The sequence below is a fragment of the Crocodylus siamensis genome, chromosome 2 (assembly GCF_052110815.1).
Source record: "Crocodylus siamensis isolate JL-2025a chromosome 2, ASM5211081v1, whole genome shotgun sequence".
Taxonomy (NCBI): Eukaryota; Metazoa; Chordata; order Crocodylia; family Crocodylidae; genus Crocodylus; species Crocodylus siamensis.
In genome coordinates, this window is record NC_143396.1 from 47,756,476 (window position 1) to 47,776,920 (window position 20,445).

The following is a 20,445-nucleotide window of genomic DNA, read 5'->3' on the forward strand; positions in this document are numbered from 1 at the left end:
CCCCACTCCCATAAAAAAACTAGGCCATTGCAGCATTGATGCCTACACAGTCAGATGAGTGGCAAATTGGCTCGCTGGTCACATCCAGAGAGTGCTGGTAGACGGGTCATTTTTGATCTGGAGGGATGCTGGCAGTGGAATCCCCCAGGGCTCGGTCCTGGGGCCTGTACTGTTCAACATCTTTATCAGCGATCTTGATGTGGGTGTGGAAAGCACACTGTCCAAATTCGCTGACACCAAGATGTGGGGCGAGGTGGGCAGCTAGAGGGGAGGGACAGAATCTAGCTAGATCTGGACAAATTACAGAGGTAGGAAGATGAGAATAGGATGGAATTCGACGCAGACAGGTGCAGGGTACTGCATCTAGGGAGATGGAACCAGCAACCACCTATAAGCCGGGGAACACCTTTCTTGTCAACACGATGGCAGAAAGGGATCTTGGAGTCATTGCCGACTCCAGGATGAACATGAGCTGCCAATGCAAGGAACCGTTCAGTAAGGCTAACCTCACCTTGCTGTGCATTGACAGATGCATCACATGCAGGTCCAGGGAGGTGATCCTTGCCCTCTATACAGCGTTGGTCAGGCCACAGTTGGAGTACTGCATCCAGTTCTGGGCACCACATTTCAAGAGGGATGTGGCTAGCACTGAGAGGGTCCAGAGGAGGGCAACTCGCATGGTCAAGGGGCAGTGGGTCAGGCCCTACAAACAGAGGCTAAAAGGGCCTGAACCTATTCAGCTTCCACAAGAGAAGGCTGAGAGGGGATCTGGTGACTGTTTACAAATTCACTGGGGGGGACCAGCAAGAATTGGGGAAGGCTTTGTTCCCCTGGGCACCACTGGGGAATAACAGCCACAAATTGTTTGAGAGAAGGTTTAGGCTGGACATCAGGGGACATTACTTTACAGTTAGGGCTGCCAGGCTCTGGAATGGACTCCCAAGGGAAGTGGTGCGCTCTCCTACCTTGGGGATCTTCAAGAGGAGACTGGATAGATATTTGACTGGGGTGTTATGACCCCAGCACTCATTCCTACCTGGGGTAGGGGGACAGACCTGATGATCTGTTTAGGTCCCTTCCAACCCCCAGCGCAATGAAACTATGAACATAAATATAGTTTCTTCCATACCAAAAATTGCGGTTCTAGTAGAAAATTAACCCAACTCCACCCAGGTAGAAATGGCTCCTGGGAGAACATATGCATGTATGCACTTAACCTTTCTACTAGAAATGTCATCCCCCCAGCTCCAAGGAGATGGTCTGTGACTCAGGCTAGACTCCATTTGTCCACCCATGCATGGAGCAATCTCTTCCCCATGACTGCCCCTGGGCTAAGAGAGACCTGGTGTCAAGGCAGCTGGGTCCCCTGCACAAGACCCAGACTTAAACCCCCAAGACCCTACGTGCCTGAGACCCCTCCCCCAAAACTAAGGAGGGCAAGGATCCATTCCAGACTGCCCAAATAGAAATTAAAACACCTGCAAATAACAAGAAAGGAGACATGTTCTGTATCTCTTCTCACAAAGCTTCATAGCAAGAAGGGATGGAGAGGGGACTGCAAACAGGCGTTCCCCGGGGAGGCAAGGTCCCTTGGGGTGGCCAGCCAATCATGGCTGCCCCGTGCACTTGGCTACTCTCAGTACTCTCTGGGAGCCAGCAAAGCCCGCAGAGCAGGCTGAGATACACATGCAAGGCTCCTGCTGTGGGCCCCTGTATAGCCCCCTCTAATATTTGTACCATGCTCTCCCAATAGGTTTTTCCTACCAGGGGAACAAAACCACAAGACTTCTCCCAGTTCATTTGAATACTCGTACAGGCCTTAAATATACATAATTTCCTGTAAGGCATGCCAGGACTATAGAAATTTTCTGGTTTGAATAGGTTTTCAGATTTTACAGATTCTGCCTTAAGTTCCACTGTATTACATTTTTCCTTGAAATAAGTTTTTTGGGAAACTGCCTGATTTTGGAGGTCAGTACACTTACAAAAATTTGTTCACGTATATTACTCTTGGATCACACACAGATGCACTTACCTTATCACATTTAGACTGACCACAGTCACGACCCATAACAAGATAATTGGTCTTCTTGCTGACACTGCCAGTTACTTTTCCTCCATACCGTTCAATCAAAGACTTGGCCTCATCTCGTTCAATAGACTCCAGGACTCCAGTAATTACAAATGTGAGGCCTTCTAAGCAGTTCTCACCTCCCTACAAAATATTGCAGAAAATAGCATCAACTTCATAATCATCTCCCCACTAAAAACTGTTTTTTCAGACCTTATATGCAACTTAAATCTGCACTCCATTTTAGGTAGTCAGCAGCTTGCAGCAGCCAAAAACAACTGCATGAACAGTAATCAACAAAAGTGCTTGTAACATCACGTGGAGAAATTCTGATCCTACATTAGTAATGTCCTATTCTTCAAAAACCACATACCAGAGCAGTCAATTTCTTTTAGCAGAAAGGCAAAAGTTTCCTACTATCAATATAGTATCTATCATTTTTGCTGTTTATTTTTTAAATACCTTATAGCTTTAATAAGAAAAAACAGTCACTTCAATCAGGAAGAAAAAAAGGCCTACTCCAATTATCCGCCACTCCACAGGAAAACTTTGACTTGCAAGACACTCTCCTGAGCTTATTTTCAATAACGCAAAAGTTGCAAAACTCAAGTACAGCCAGGTACACTTTGTACATTGTAGATATTTCTTTAATTATTCTCTCAATTGGGATTTATAAATATATAACTGAAATACCTAGATATATATATCAACATCAGACAAACTGCTGTAGTCCTTCTGTAGCCAAATGATGACTTACTTGTGGTATCTCTTTGGACCCCAAGGCTTTTGGACCTTCTCGATTGAGGAAGCTTCGATAGGCCTGGTAGTTGACTCGTTTCTTTTCAGAGTCTTCAGGACTTACAGACTTTGAAATAAACAGGCAATGAAATAGTCAAACTCAAGCTTTGCTTTTGTTAAAGTTTCCAATTATATTTTTGTGCTTTAAAAGAGTAGCAAGGACAATGGTTTGTTTTAAAGCGAATATTCAACTTCATAGCATATTTTCTTTGTAAAAAGCAATTTCTACAAATTCGAAAAGAAAATGTATACTTCATTCATTGTTTAAACAAGAGCTTATCTCTGTATAGTGTTACTCAGAAATGCATTGCATGTGTGGACATTTTTTTGGAATAAAATGTCCACACGGAGTTATTCTAGAAACTGTAACTTAAATTTTTGTTAACCCATGGTAATTGATGCATAAGGCTCTGAGAGACACTTCAGCTCTCAACTTAAAAACAGTGCTAATCTGCAAAATCCTACTATACAAATGAAATGAAATCTGGTCTCTTTCTCTGCCTTGGTGACCCATGAAATACTTCAGAGATAGTTGGTATTTGGCTTCTCTACCGAAATTGCTAGAATGTGCAGCAACTGAGAGTGAAAAGAGCAATTTTTGGAAACTTTTTCCAGAATATTAATGACTATTAAAGATTTGTGCAAGCTTCTGACTTTATTCTAACTTATATTAGAATTTCTGCATTATGGAGCTCTTCAGATAAATGAGTTTTTCACACAAGTTCTTGAAGTGATTTTCCATATGTGTATGCTCTTTAAGAAGTGCTTATTAACTATAAGCCAAATAAACTGCATATATGGCCCTATCAATTCAGTAGTGACAATTAGTCTAGTTCATGGACATGGCTATACTGATCCCATTTTAGGAAGCAACTCACCCAGCAAGGCATGCTTGAGCAAGTTTACCATGTAGACACAGCCTGAATCCCAAGATCTGCATCACTGGATGAATTTTTTTCTTACACTTCTGACATTTTTATTGGAGACCTAAAACATCGCCAAAAATTTGACTCCTTGAAATTAAAAATTCTCCAGAAAACTTAATATGAGCATATTAATAAGCAACAATGGTGACAAAGAAGGTAGGAAACTAAAAAAATAATGTCCTTGTGTCTCTGCCAACCCCTAGTGCACTCATTTCAGCTTCTTACCTCAGGCTTTTGGGGAGAAACTCTCTCTTTCTTTGGTGTTGCTTTTTCTTCCTTTTCTGAAGTTTTTCGCTCTCTTGCTACACTCAGACTCTCTCTTTCCTTTTTTTTGTTTTCTTCTTTTTGCTTCAGAGCCACCAGCTTGGAACTAGGTTTCAAAGGCAAGGTCTTATTCATAGTTTTATCAACTGATGGTTCTGGACATGAACAAGATTCTCTCATACTTTCAGATTTAGTTTGTTCCTTCTTGCTGTAATTCACTCCATCATCTATTGAGTTTGCTATTTTTACTAGAAGTTGGTAGGGAAAAATATATATATTAAACATAAGAATTTTCATGTTTTAAACGTATGAATTCTAAGATCTGGCTGTATGCAAAAACTACCTTTCTGAGACTGCTTATGTTTGTCTGCTGTGTTTGGACTCATCTTGGTAACCAAAGTTGTTGGCTTTTCTTCTGGATTGTTACGAGCCTACATGAATATGAAGAAAATGCCAGAGTAAGAAATGTGCATACAGAGGTTCTCAACCTTGTTACACTCAAGACACCCTCAGAAAATTCCAGCTCTTTGTTTTCACTAGCTTTTTGACTACAGAAAAACAATAGAGCAAATCTTCTGTTGCAAGGAGCACAGAAAGTCCATAACAGAGCAATGTTTTTAACAGTGTGAATTCCTACTTGAAATCCCTGGATTTATCTTATGAATCATGTTTGACCACCTAACAGGCAATCCATGGACTCTTCAACAGATCTCCAGGAACCCTGGTTGGGTATCACTGCTCTATTCACTAACTAAACAGACTTCTGCAGATTTCAAGCATTTCCCTCAACTTCTGAGGAATCAATAGGTTAAAAGAAATTGCTTAAAAAGTCAGCTCCCACAACTGTGTAGGACAGGGCCCTTACCCAAGTGTATGCCATTAATACCTGAGCAAACAAGCATTTTTCAGTCCGTACTTTCTGTGGTCACACATGCACAAAACTCCTCCCAAAGTCAATGGGAGATGTATACCTGTAGCTTATCATAAATGGCTTCCTTAGGTCATCTGGACAGCTCAGGAGAACTAGACTTTTGGGATTTCATTTTTTTTTTTATTGATCATCTGAAAGAGGTTACTCATTAGTACCTACTGCTGGTATCTGTGATATGAACTCTCACACTGGATCAACTTCCTATTTGACTAAGTACAAGTCAATCTGCTAACCCAAAATTAATTTAAAAGAGCAATCTAAGTGACGGACACTAGTAAAGAACACCAAGTTCATCTTATACCTTCCTTATAAAATTCCATTTCTATAAGAAATTTTGCTACATGCTTCATAGGTAAAAAAATGTAGCAAAACAACACTGTAATTCATTTCAAAACTTCTTCCACATATGGACCATTTTAAGTCTTTATTACATAAATTATGGGCATGGCAAAATGCAACATAGCATAGAGGTACTCAAGCTACCTCTAAACGTACTCTCTTTAAAGATACCCTTTCCACCATACTTAGCTTGCTTCTGGTACTCAAATTTCCTACAGAGCTCTCCATGAACTTGGGTATGACCTTACATTTGAAATACAGCTTAGAGCCAGGTTCGATATGAATTTCAAACATAAAACCACGAAATCAGTATGGAAACTAGATTCTTAAAGTCTTCAACATCCTCTTAATAAAGGAAGTCTACAGGGACACATCCACTACAACAAATCTTCATTCAATCAAATATGAAACAGGCAATTAAATGACGGGTTCAAATGGATGGATTTCTAAATTTGAAGAGAAGACCATAATGACCCAGTAGTTGTCCAATCCCCTCCTCCAGAAGCTTACCATTTATTAGAGTCACAGCTTTTGTCAGACAATGCAAATAGGATCATACAACTATAACCTACTGTACTGTTTAGTCTTGGAGTAAGTCCTGTTGTTAGTATATTAAAATAAACATGTACAAACCTACAATTACAACAAAATGACTTGGTAGAGGGCTAATAAGGAGACAAACTGTTCTGATGCACCTGCTGGCAGACAAATTTCAGCACAGTAAGTTTCAAAGGAAGCAACTGGCAGAAAAGGTCAAAGCAATGCATCTGCTAACGCTAAGGTGAGGAGTCTACTGAAGGGGAAAGACAGGAAAGAGCTAGTATGATCCTTTAAATCAGACAACTTTTTTGTATCTTATAAAAATGCCTAGGAAGTGGCAAGAGGTTCTTGAAGTCAACACAATTAGGAAGCTGAACAAAAAAAACTGTAATGCTACCCACATTCCTAAAACCACTTTGTTTTGTTTTGTTTGGGTTCTTTTATTTTGCTTGCTTGTTTGGGGTTTTTAACAAGAACTTGGTGGGGGGGAACAAACAAGCAGTTACTTTTTTCTCCTTCGGTGTTTCATCCAGCATAGCCAAAGTCCTAGCAAATTCTTCATCTTCATGCAGCTGTCTCTCCAGCTGCAAAAAGGAAAAGAACAGTACCTGGGTTCAGATCAGCTGAACAAAATAAACAATAGGCAATAATACTATTTTAGACAGTCTGTTGGTTCAAGACAAAAAAGTACATATAACTTGGAAAGACAACAAGCAGCTCAAAGAGTGAATCCTTTTGCTTAAATATCTCTAAATGAGACTCTCCCTCCCCAAAAAGTAAATAGCATTCAACTGAGTAAAATGAATTTTGTATAGCTGCTGGTTGCAGTAAGAAGAAACAAGCCATATAGATAGGAATCTTTGTGGTTCCTTATCTTGCCCTTCACATTATTTCATTATAGAACCACTTATTAACAAGGTCTGAAAGGAAGTAAGAATATCACTACACCAGCAGGTCTCAACATTTTTAGATTCAAGGACCCTTTCATAACTTTTTGGGATTTAGCGGCACGCCTTTTAAATACAGGTACTCCTCACTTAACGTTGTCCTGGTTAACAATGTTTCATTATTACGTCGCTGATCTATTAGAGAACATATTCATTTAAAGTCGCGCAATGTTCAGTTATAACATTGTTTGGCCACCGCCTGGCTAGTAGGTAACTACTGTGACATAACTGGATTCACTTAACATTGTTTTGCTTCAAGTCACATTTTTCAAGAATTTAACTGCGACATTAAGCGAGGAGTAGCTGTCCTAATTTATTACTTATGGTGCTTGCTTATCTTCTCAGATTCTGCGGTACCTTTAAAAGGCTCTCACAGGTAGCAGGGCAGGCAGGCCACCCCAGCAGCATGGGCGGGTAGTGCATAGTGGTTGGTGTTGGAAGGGGCTGCTAGAAGGGGCAGACTGGGGAGGTTGGGGTTGGTTCAGCAGACCCCAAGAGGCAGCTGTCCCTGCAGAAGGCAGAAGGGGGTGACAGTGGCCACTGGTGCAGAAGCTGGCATCAGCTGAAAGTAGCAAGGACAGGACCCTGCTGTGACCACTTATTCCATTGCCTGCCCCACCTCTGCCCACGGTCTGTACCTAAGGGGGTGAGCAAGGCCTCTGCTACTGCAGCTGCTCTTCTAGGAACTTGAAGGCTGGTGACTAGAGCCACCATTCCCCACAGCCACTCACAACAGTGCTGGGAACATGGAAGGAGCAAAGCAATGAACCAGGCTGAAAAAATGCAGCTCTGCATCTGCCCAACTGGAACCTGCCACTTGGAGCACAGGGACAGTAAAAGCACAGGGCTGCTGAGGAGTTGAGGCTATGCTTTTCGGCTCAGTTCTCCCCCACTCCTCCCATGCTCCTAGAGCTGGTGGTAAGGGCTACAAAGAATGGAGCTGGAAGGCTATGGCAGGCATAAAGTGCCCAGCATATGAAGGACTCAGACCACTTCCTATAGGGTCTGAATGCAATACCCCAGGTTAAGAATTGCTGTGCTATATCCTAACCTGTTACTGGGAACCAATCTGAAGGTTTCAGAGATTGGATCAGCCCTGAGGGGTAAGTAAAAAACAAAGCCTGTTTGTGCTTTAGCATGTGCCAGCCACAGAGGCATTTACCTTAACACCAGTTTATTTATACAAAGTTGTCAAATTTTTAACATCATGCATTATTTAGCCCTTGACCAGTTTTGATTTCATGCATTTTTTTTACTTTATGGCAGATATACATTTGTCAGCTGGACTTGAAAATACTAATTCAAACAAACTGGATTTCCTCCAACAAATGTGTAGGTGCACACATTTCCTCAGATTCTATTTTCGCTTACTTATCTAATTGTGTTAAATGAAAACAAAGCCTCAATGGGTTTCCTTTTATTTGGCCCTAACAAAATAAACGCATCATCTACAACACTGACAGGCATTCTGGTCATCACATTACCTAATATTGCCCCTGCGGATAAAATTTTGTTCTTTCTAAGGCATTTATTGATAATAGCTGTATTCCGCATTACAAAAGCAAATCCTTTTACAACAGCAAGTAAACTGTCCTAATCTAAGATCAAATATGCCATGTTTCATGATTCAAACAGATGTCCTCATAAACGCAAGTATGCCACAGGCATTATCATCTATGTACCCACAATGCCAGTAGGAGAGTGAAGCCAATATATAATATTTATCTTTGTGGTAGAAAGAATGAAGAAACAGACTATAATTGTAATTCACGCACTTAAAGAAATAAGGACAAAAAGGAACTTTTCTGATGTTATGTACAGTAAACCATACTAACACAAATTGTGTTCTCATCATATACTATTTTTCTTAAACCAGAAATTCATTTCATATTAAAAGGTCTGAATTAACAGAAGGTATTCATTTCTGGGGAGTTCAAGACAGACACTGGGGGCAGCATGGGTGGACTAGATGGCCTCATGAGGTTTCTTCCACCCCATTTCCTCTGACCCTAAATGCACATAGATTAAATAAATATATATTTCATAGGATGCTTAAGCATCACAAATTATTTGTATTACGTATAAAAATAAGTTTGACCTTGCTTACGACAGAGGAAACATGCACGTTTGACAGATGTGTATTTTCTTCATATGAACAATGACAAGCAATAGAAGAAATTTCAGTTTCCATGTGCAAGGCTGATCCATGTGTCAACAAGTGCAAGGAAATCAACAGAGCAACACAGGAAGCAGTTAGGGAAGGCAGTGTTTTCTTAAGTTAAAGTATGTGTTCCAGAACTGGAATAGGAAGCTGGTTAAAAAGGGGGAGGCGAGCAGACACATAGATTCATAGTGTCATAGACTGTAAGGGACCTTGGAAGATCATCAGATCCAGCGCCCTGCACCAGGCAGGAAAGACAGGTGGGGTCAGGTGCCCCCAGCAAGGTGACTGTCTAGTCTCCTCTTGAAGATTTCCAGGGTAGGTGATTGCACCACCTCCAGAGAGAGCTCATTCCACAGTCTGGTCACCCTAACTGTGAGAAGTCTTTCCTAATGTTGAGCCTGAAATGCTCTTCCAGGAGTTTGTGGCCATTACTCCTCATTCTCTCCAAGGGTGCCCTGGTGACCAGTTGTTCACCAAGCCCCTGATGTACTCTGCTGAAGTAGTGATAAACTGCTACCAAGTCCCCTCTCAGCCTTCTCTTTTTCAGGCTGAAGTGTCCCAGGTCCCTCAGCCTTTCCTTGTATGGCTTGCCATGCAAGCCTCTAATCATACGGGTGGCCCTTCTCTGGACTCTCTCAAGTTGAACCACGTCCTTCTTAAAGTGCAGCGCCCAGAACTAGATGCAGTACTCTAGCTGGGGTCTAACCAGTGCTGAGTAGAGCAGAAGAATCACCTCGTTGGCTTTGCTGGAGATGCATCGATTGATGTATGCCAGAGTGTTCTTTGCCCTGCTGGCAACAAAATCACAATGCCACCTCATATTCATGCTGTGGTCTATTATTACCCCCAGGTCTCTTTCGTTCATAGTGCTGGTCAAGTTGATGTTGCCAAGCCTGCAGGTGTGCAGGGGACTGTTCATCCCCAGGTGGAGCACTTTACATTTCTCAATGTTGAACTTCATTTGGTTCTCTGACTCATCCAACTTTCAAGCCTATCTAGATCCGCCTGTATCTGTAACCTATCTTCAAGTGTGACCACACTTCCCCGTAACTTAGTGTCATCTGCATACATGGCCAATGAGCTCTTCACCCCCTCATCCAAATCATTGATGAAGATGTTGAAAAGTATAGGACCATGCACTGCCCCCTGCAGGCCACTGGTGCCCACTTCTCGTCCAGAAGACACAGATCCATTCATTAGGACTCTCTGGGTCCTACCCCACAGTCAGCTTCGTACCCACCTAACTCTTTCGCAGTTAAGCCCGCTACCTTTCAATTTTCTCATGAGAACATTGTGGGAGACCAGATCAAAGGCTCTGTAGAAGTAAAGGTATACAATATCCACCATTTCTCCCTTATCCAGGTGGCAAGTCGCCTGATTGTAAAAGGTGATGAGGTTGGTTAGACAAGACCTGCCTGTGACAAAGCCATGCTCGCTGTCACTCAGAATCCTATCGTTTGCAAGCCTATTGCACATAGACTCCTTAATGAATTTTTCCAGAATTTTCCCTGGGACAGAAGTTAGATTATTCGGCCTATAGTTACCTGGGTCCTCCCTCCTCCCCTTCTTGAAGATGGGCACAACATTGGCCTTCTTCCAGTCCTCAGGGACCTCTCTGGAGCACCACAAGTTTTGGAACAGTTTCACCAGGGGCTCCGCAATGGTGATGGCCAGCTCCTTCAGCACCCTCAGATGGAGTTCATCCAGTCCTGCTGACTTATAGATGTTTAATTTCTTTGACTGATCATACACCAGTTCTACAGCAACAGTAGGGAGGCAGTCATTTCTGCCCTGCTCATTCTGTACCCTACCCGGCATGATTTTCCCAAAGAAACACCAATGCAAAGCAGTCATTCGGGAGTTCAGTTTTCTCCTGAGTGTCAGTAACCAGCCACCCTGAGTTGTTGAGCACCAGCCCCACACTTCCATTTGGTTTCCTCTTGTTCCATAGAAGGACTTTTTGTTGTCCTTGATTCCCATTGCTAATCTAAGTTTGGTCACCTCACCCTTTCTAATTTGTTCCCTACAAGTTGTTGTATAGTCCTCCTTGGGACCCGTCCCCAGCTTCCATTATTTGTACCCCTCTTTCTTCTAAGGAAGACCGTGATTTTCCAGTTTAACCAGGAGGGCTTCCCAGCCCTTCTGCTGTCCTTTCTCCGTGTGGGAATGAACTTCCTTTGTGCTTCAAGGATTGTGTCCTTAAGGAGAGACCACTCTTCATGCACATCTTTTGCCTCCAGTCCCTGGTTCTGCAGCACTTGCCCTACTAGTGACCTGAGCTTGCTGAAATTTGCATTTTTGAAGTCCAAGACTTCAACCCTCCTATCAGATTTGTCTGCCTTGCAACAGACAGTGAACATGATGGTTTCATAGTCAGTGTCACCCAGGCTACCCTCTATTTTTAAGTCAGTCATCAGGCCATCTCCTTTGGCCAGGACCAAGTCTAGTAAAGGCGCAGGAGACTCAGGGGAAGAACAACAGGATTATGGCAAAGGTTGATCCAGGCAAAGATTAGTTACAAAACCAAATTAACATCTATAGAAGAATACTTCGCTTAAAAATTATTTTTAGGCAGACATGGCAAGTCTGTATTCCTTTCCCAAACCACGAGAGCAGCACATTCATGAAACTGCTTTTTTGGCTCAAAACATAGTCTAGCAACTGTGCTGTCAAAAAAAGGGCTGTTGGAGGATTCCTCACATCTGGGGGCAGAGAGGCAGGGCAATGTGTTTTTTTAAGCTTACCTCTGCATCCTCCTCAAGCTGCAGTATCTTAGCAATGGCCTCATCTTCCAATGTGGAATCTCTGCCTTGAGAAGGCTACATTTTAAAGAAAGGGGGAGAGAAGAAAAAAAAAAAAAACAATCAATGGTTCAATTTCCTGTCATTGACTACATAGGCACGTAGGGATACTGTTCTATATGCCAGACTATGTTCTGCCCACTTATATTTGGTACATTTATCAATAGGGTGATGGTTGTATCCCAACAGGGAATAGGATATAGAATGTTTTGTTTCTAGCTCTCTAGTCTGAACTCAGTACTGTTTATGAGTGGCTGAAAGATTTATCCACTCTGAAGAGAAACCATATTACCATTTGCAATTAATTCCAAATAGTGTGTGAAGTAAGTGGTTTCACTCAGTTGAAAGAGTCCCCATACTGACCATGGCAGCAGACCAGCTCAGAAAAGTAGCCAATGATTGTTTCACATGGAGTATGAGGTACTTTCTTTCACCCTTAAAGCATTTCCTCTGCCTTTCACATAAGGACAGAATAATAGAAGGAAATGTGCACTGCTGTTTGCCTAAGCAACCTGTACATATTCTGTTGATAAATAACCCCATACTCAACTGGCGTCACTACAAATTTTGGATTTAACATTAAATTATGCTTTTGAAATTGAAGCTGAAAAGTTACTACTATGCTCATGACTTTTTAAATCAGACATCTGATGATATTGTATTGACAGGATAATAGAGCTTTGATTAATATTAAATTACAACAAATTCCTTATTGGGCTTTCCGCTATATATTTAAAATTAAGATTATACATAGTTGCTTACAGAAAGCAGCTTAGACTTGGAAAGAACATATTGTCATTAAAAAGTCAAATTTTAAAAACTAAAATTTTAACCCATCCCTACCTCTCAAATCTCTTGACAGGAACTGTTTTCATATCTACCCATGATCCCTGTCCTGATTTCAAAACAGCTACATATTAGGATCTCTCTCTCTGGGTACAAACAGACAAAACAACTGAACTGTTCTACAATGTCACTGATTCAGAACTGGTTTACAATTGTGCAATGTCCTGTGGCTCCCATACCGGAGCATGGGAGCGATCCACTAGCCCAGCATGCATCACATGGAACAGTGGGGAGGGCAGAATGCTTGCACCCATGCTTTGAAAGTCCCAGAGGTGACTGCTCTGCGGCTGGGGCCTTGTAACTTTTCTGCTTATCTAAGCATGAATTCAATACGTTTCACTGGCCTGCAAATAACCAAAACCTGAAGTGTGGTTGTCTGATTTGAAAGGGTGGTGGTGGGAGGAGGTGCTTCCTCCTACTCTTGTCTAGAGACTGACAGGGCATGAGAGGCTGCAGTTGAGTAGGGAGTGGAGATGCAGCTGGTTATTAGATAAGATAGCTTTTATCAAAGCAGTGCAAAGCACCTCTGAGATAAGAAGTACCAAGAAAAAAAAAGGGGGGGGGGTTAGGGGAGGCAGTAGAGTTCTGGCTACAAACCAGAGCAGCCAGTAGAAGTGTGATGAGGGTGGCAGGGGGAAGCAGTGTAGTATGGGATGCCTAGAGGACTGACCAGCCCCATGCCACAGGACACTTGGCATCCACATGTAACACTGAACTAATTCAAGTGAGCTAGTTCAAAACAGTACTTGATTTTACAGGTACACTTTTGAACCATTCCAGGCAGATTTAAATTGGTTTAACAGGTTTGTGCAACTATCCACTTCATGTTTAAATCATGTTCAAACCCTTGTGTTATGTAGATCCATATAAGGATACAAGGGGAAGAACAAAAAATTGCTTACATTTCTTCTGATCTTTTCAAAGAGGAAAAAAATCAAACATATTTGGGTGTTTCTTGTACATCGAGATGCCATAGTCAAAGTTACATTCACATTTCCTTTGCCTTTAAAAAAAATCATGTCAAGAAACACAGAAATGGTCATATGGCTATTCCTCATTACTATTAAACTAGCCATTTTATTCTGCCATCAAACACATGACAAGCTAATACCATGAATACCCACCTCTTTTCTTTTGCTTGATACCAGTATCTTCTCTGATCTTTGGACACTACCAGTTCCAAAATAATCAAGTGCTGAAGTTGGTGTCCGTTTTACTGGAGATAAAGGTTTACTTTTAGCTTGTGGTTTTGCATCTTCCTTTCTCACTCCTGCTGTTTCTTGGCAGCTGCGTGCTGACACCCCATTTTCCTTGAGTTTCAAGCAAGTTTTCTTAACAAAGTCATCTTCTTCATCTTAAGAAAATATTTAAATTACTCTTTGCTACCATGACCCTCAAGAAATTCTTATAACATAAGCAAAAAGATAATTCTCTAGGACAAGTTCTTTTTGCACCTGAAGGTGCATCTTTGCAAACACTGCAAAGATGTTCAGCATTTGTTTAAAGAAAAAACTCAAAGCAACACTCTAATCAGATAATTTAGGAACAATGTGGACTACAAACATTCATGGTTCCTATCAGTTTTACATATACAAAGTTCTGGAATGGTATTAAAAAAACCCAGGATAATATTTCCATTTAATTATATCAGGTATTTACAACTGCATATAAAATTATTACTGTACTAATACAGCACCTTTCATGCTAGAGTTTTACAAAAATTATACATTCTCATTTTACAGAAGCACAAAAAGATCAGGTGACTCAACAGAAGAATTCAAATCTTCTGACTCCCAACCCTCTCTCTCAAAACATCTGCACCACATCTTAAAACAACATGAAATTAAAATAACGGTCTCTTTTGTCATAATCATTTTGGTCAAAATAATGTATCCAAAGCACAACATTATATAAATCTAAAGTTTTATTTTAATATTTGCATGGCCATTGTCAATGTAATATCTAAGCCTTTGCTTCCCAGCAACTGATAACAATATAAGTATTTAAGAGAACAACTGACAAGAGAACAAGAAATGCACTGTTGGGCAGCAGGTTCACCTGTCCATTTTTATTTACAAGAGGTCTGCAGGGCAGCTACTTGAAGATGTGGAGGTTTTTTGTTTGGTTTTTTTTTTATGCTCTCATCTCTAGCAGAGGCATTCACTGGCAAGGTTCGAAACACTTTACAAACTACAGTAAAATCTAGTTACTGTATCAATCCAAGAGTAGTGGTAGTAAATATCTCTAAGCAACAATTATCAATGGTTGGTCATTTCAACTTTGTGAAAGAAGGATTTCTGACCTTTGAGGGAAATATATTTCCCTCATTATAAAGGTCAAAATCCTTCTTTATTGTGTCTTGGTATGACATGCAAAACACATTTCACAAAGCTGAAATGGAAAACTATTGATAATTGCTGCTCACACATAATAAATCTGAAGCAACATTATTCGGAATTTAGCTATAATATATATACATATATGTGTGTACCATAGCCAAATTCAAACTGGCTTGCTATATGAAAAATGTATGATTATGAAGATAAAGTATAATTTTACTACAAAAATTCAGTGTTCATAATATAAGAATGACAACATGATTACGAGAGAGTAAAACAGGAGATAGATAACTGTGCAAAATAGAATAGTTAACTGCATGTTTTGTTCAGCCAAGAAATGCTGAATAATATCTAATGCTGTGCAAGAGTTGGCTCGAGAGGCTCTATGGAAGATAACTTTTAACCCAACAAATTCTAAATAACAAATTCTTTTGTGATTTAGTATGCATATACATTTGGAAATGTCTAATTATGCTTTAACAGGTGATGAATTAGGTAAAAAGCATTTTGTGAATAAATCAGTGGAACTCTAGCAGGTATTATTAGTGTATCAACTAATAAGACCATAGTGACAAGTTATCCTACTGTGTAATGAAACCAGTTTTCACTATATTACTTCCTCTTCTGCATTGTGTAGTCACCTCTGACAGGGAAAGGTAGCCATTTATCAGTATGTAGTAATAGCGGACAACAGTTCAGCATAGAAAGTAGGCCTTAATTGAAATTAAGTGAAACTGACATTATGTTAACTGCCTACATGACTAAAGAACAACTCTGACTGCTCAATACGAACAAAGTTAAAGGTCTGGTCTTAAGGAATTTGTTCTGCAAAGGTGCTGAAAACTTTTTCCTGATTGTTAAAACATATTCACCATAGGTTCAAAGAAAACTACCATTAGGAACTGTTTTCACAATAGTAAAAAATTTATCACCAAAGAAAAACAGGGCTGGCAGGGACCTCAGGGGAACCCTATTTGCAGGGCATCAAATAGATCTTTGGGGAATCCATACAAAAACCAAGTACACTGAATCACAAGTGTGCTGGGAAAAAATATTCCCAAACAGCTACAAAAGAACAACTGTCCTCAGATACCAAACCCTCCAGTTAGTATAGGAACATGCCCTACAGTTAACATTTTGATTTTGTTCATCTTGGATCTGATCCAAAGCTTACTGAATTCAGCTGAAAGACTCCAGGCATCTTCAGCAAGTTTTGAGCTGGTCCTCTTATTTATTAATCACAGTTAAAAGACTGCTTGGTACTGAACATTACAGGAGACACTGAATGAGCGGGAGCCTCCCGTGCTCCCACAGAGGGATTTTGTCAAGCAGGCCCCACCCAAACGTGGAAAGATGGTAGTGCAGCCCCCTCAGATGTGCATCCCTACCAGGTCTCAAACACATACAAGACAAAGATCAGCAGGGAGGGCTCACTCTGTTGTTTCTGAGTTTGTTAAGCTTGAGCAGGGCATATTCAAGAACAATTCCTCCTTGAGAGCACTAGAGATGCCAGAAGGGGTGCACAGGGTACACAGTAGGGCAGTGAGAAGCTGTGGGTGCTGATTCAATTTGGATGAGATTTGGCCCAATTCAGTGGCCAAATTTCCTAATTGAATCAGGAGACCAATAAAAAGATCAAAATTGACTTGAAACTCTGAATCAATTCGGAAAAGATTCGGAGAGCTTTCGAGATTTGGGCAGTCCCCACTCACTGCCGCAAGGAGCTGAACCCAGACCCTGTGCTGATAAGTAGGGGGCAGGAAGGGAACCATAATGGGGACCCCTGCTAGGCCCCATCCCCTGCCTGCTCCCTCAGCCCTCCTGAGCACCTCCTGACCCCCACCCGCTCTCCCAGCCCCATCAATGGGTGCCCTGCCCAGTCCCAGCACTCACCCGCTGCTGGGTCATCAGGGCTTCTGGGGGCTCGTGGCAGAGTCCCCCCACACAGATGGGGAAATAGGGATGGTCCCCCCACCTGGCAGAAGCCAGTGAGTGCAGGGCTTTTTAAAGAGCCAGAATGCTGGGGCTGGTTGGGGCAGCCATTGACAGGGCTGGGAGAGCAAGCACGGGATGGGGCCTGTTTGATTCAGAGAATCCGAATCCAACGCAAATACTAACCGCTTTGCACAGGCCTAGTACACAGGCAAAATAAACAAGACAGCAAGACAAAGATGTGAGTTCAAAAAATTGGTTCTGCTGACAACAACACATCTGTTTTGTATGGTAGATCACAACTGTTAGACTTCACAGAAGAAGGGATTTGAATTAATAGTCATACTATATATTTCCTAAGTATATCCAGAGAAAAAAGGCAAAAAAAAGCTAAAGAGGCAAGAGTTAAAGCAGGACACAAAAAGAACAGCTAAGCCTAAGTTTTATGTGCATGAAGAAGTAAAAGGAGAAAGCACAGGGAACTGACATGAGCAGGACTGGCAGTCTTATCTGTGTGCTCCAAAACAAAGCCTATTTTTTATGTTTCAAGGATGATGTCTCTACAGCTTCCCTTAGAATACTATTCAACAACAGGAAATTTTTCTGCTTGGCCATGATCACAAAAAGTTTAGCACAAAAATGTTTCCATTTTCCAATTTTCGACTCCTATTATTTGTTTTTACACTGTGATTATGTATGATCTTTCTCCTTATCAGCATCTCCCAAATGTTCATTATCCATACAATTATCAATAAAAATGTGGACATGCTCATGATATAGCAACATCACTTCCTGCATGGGTTGTATTTTCTATATCCACTTATTTCTCTCCCTTCTTTTTCTATTTCCTCCCCCTTCCTTGATAAAATGCAACAGTAAGTGTTGAGTGCAATAACGAAAAGAATCTGCACTTGAATGCTTACAATTCAGTACACACAAACAATTCAATGGGATAGCCAAGCTACTTGTTCAGGCAAACAACCTATAACCTGTTCTTGTGAGGAAAAACTAGTTTATCAATTACATCAAAGTCCCTGCAGAATATCTAAATACAAGATTCTTCCACCAGGGAGATAGATTTTCTATCCAATTCAGCATACAATAGATTAGACACAGAAAATCAAACAGCGGTCTGTGACAGGAAAGTGGGAACCCCTACCTCTGGGATACCAATTAAGCTGGTCTCAATACACCAATACATTTCCTTTGGCATTGGTACACCTCCTATTGCCATTAAGTTCAAATTAACAGAGCATAGCACATCCGGGACAGTCTGATGCTGGATGAGTCAGACTCCTAATTTTCCCTGGTTTGATATCTTAATAGGAAAGTGCTTGTTTGGCAAACCTAATTTCAGAATTATTTTCACTCCTTACAATTTTTCAGTTAAACAAGAAAATGCATTTCCAGGGGTAAAATGAGCATCTTACTAAAATTAAGTTAATAAGGTTATAATTGTACTCATTTGTCTCTGGGGAAAAAGTACAAGTCTCTGTCTACTTGCATTATTCTTAACCATAAAGCTGACACTATTCTAGAACAAAACCCTTATTTTTCTCTATTGAATGTACAAAATCAGCACATTAAAGAAAAATTCAATATTGTAACTATTTAAACAAAAAATTAGTACAGGATATTGCTTTCTGTCAGCTGAAGAGATGCACAGGGTAAATATAATTAAGCTTCATTAAAAAGGATGTTGATTTTTTTCTTGGAGTCATATTTATGATGCAAGCGCTTTAAATATTGCTGGTAATTAAAGTAAAGGTCTAATTATGCCTTTCCTAGAAAAGACTGAATTGGAAAGATTTACTGCGTTCACACTGAGAACAAACAAGGCAGGCTTACAGAGCTGTTCACAACACCAGAACATGCATCTGAAAATGTAAACCAGAAAAGGAAGAAAAAGCAGAACAGAAACACTGAAGTAACTATCCAGAGAACAGATAGCTTTCCGATTCTAACCCATTCTGCTTCCAAAAAAATTAATTTCAGCAACCTGATGCTCTCTTAGATAAGATTCAGATACAGTAATTCATCCACCTTCTTTTGAAGTCGCTAAGATCTAGATGCACAAAGGACTTGGGGCTTAAACTCCCACTAAGTTCCAAGTGTTCTTACTGAGACTTGGATACTTTCCAGATCTGCCGATGTGCTGAGACTCTTCAGTGAAAGCTTAACAGATCTTCCTCAAAGCTAAACTGCTCAGACTCGATTTTATTTTCAGGCTCTTGCATGAGATGGGAGCCATAAGGTTTGCCTTATTAAAATCCATGGTGCCGTTTTTCCTGTCTTTGTGATGTACAGCATACAGTTTTCTTCTATGTGATGTTTCACATTGTAGTTACCAAGGATGCTCTACCTTGCTGTTAGGACTAATTGAGGAATATCAGAGATATAAAAGTGAAGATGCCATAACTTAATGGAAGGTTCAGAAGGCTGTCAAAGATGTCCCTTCCCCAAGTATGCATAATCTAATGTGATGAAACTGATTACAGAAGGAAACAAACAAAAGAAAACCACACACAGCAATCCCTTCCTGTTAATCATTCAGCTATCACTCATCTCTTATGACCTTAATTTTTCTAGTTTTCCAATAGCCAGTCTCTAAAAAGTAAATACATTCTCCATTTACTCTCTTCTCACATATGATAAAGAAATAAAAACATCATTTTTGTTTTTAAAATAGTGCAGGTTTGTTTGTTTGTTTAAGGTGATTTGTTTAAGGTTAATATTTGCCTACCCTCAGTAATTCAACCATCACTAAGAAAACAAAAAACATTTTTTTCTGGTAAACAGAATAAGTGAAGCTACTGAGAGAGACACCTTTTCCAATGCCTACAAATCCTATTCAGACCTAAAGAAAGGTGATTGTGCCTGAAAGCTTGCAAAGAGCTTTTTTCCAACTACTCAGCTGGTCTAATAAAAGATATCCCATCTACCCAAAGAACCTTGCTTGCCTGTGTCCTTAGACCAACACAGCTACAACCAAAAACCTAGCATTTTGAGAAGAAAATTGAGAATTTTAAACAGTTAAAAGTAGACCATATTTCAGAACTAATCATTTCTATAAAAGTTTCCTCTTCCACTTGCAGAAATGTCAGAAACGAAAGACAATCGTGAATAATGTGCTAGACTGGACTGATAATCAGGAACCCAAGCTTGTTAGTGAGAAGAACAGCCTACAAACCACCTTCAAGAGCCAGGGACCTACAGGCACTGAAGAAAAAAGAACAGAAAATGCCTCTTGATACAAAGACTTTACAATCCATCTCAAATCCTGCTGTGGTCTATGAAACTGTGTGACACTGAATGAGCCATTTAATTTCCCCATACTCTCAGCTCCTAGTCACTTCAGTGCATTAGCATTCTCCATCTCTTTTTCATTTCTACTCAGATTGCAAACACTTCTGGGCACAGACTAATCCTTAATATAATGGTTATCCAGTGGTTAGCCCAAGAAAGGGTATCTACATGCTGCCATATACTAATATTAAACTTAACTGTTTATTTAATGAGAGACTTACGCTAAATTAGGCAAATACAC

The 20,445-nt window shown here is 40.6% G+C and overlaps 1 protein-coding gene across 1 annotated transcript in view; it reads right to left on the reverse strand.

The window, feature by feature from the left end:
* The window catches only part of RFC1 (replication factor C subunit 1), a 75,556-nt gene that overhangs the window by 19,709 nt on the left and 35,402 nt on the right, over positions 1–20,445 (reverse strand). The window contains exons 5-11 of the mRNA XM_090035769.1: positions 13,752–13,981; positions 11,725–11,799; positions 6,376–6,453; positions 4,403–4,490; positions 4,021–4,307; positions 2,829–2,936; positions 2,036–2,215 (exon numbers count right to left, since the gene is read on the reverse strand). Of these exons, the coding sequence (XP_089891895.1) occupies positions 2,036–2,215; positions 2,829–2,936; positions 4,021–4,307; positions 4,403–4,490; positions 6,376–6,453; positions 11,725–11,799; positions 13,752–13,981 (1,046 nt within the window). The remainder of the gene's footprint in view (positions 1–2,035; positions 2,216–2,828; positions 2,937–4,020; positions 4,308–4,402; positions 4,491–6,375; positions 6,454–11,724; positions 11,800–13,751; positions 13,982–20,445) is intronic.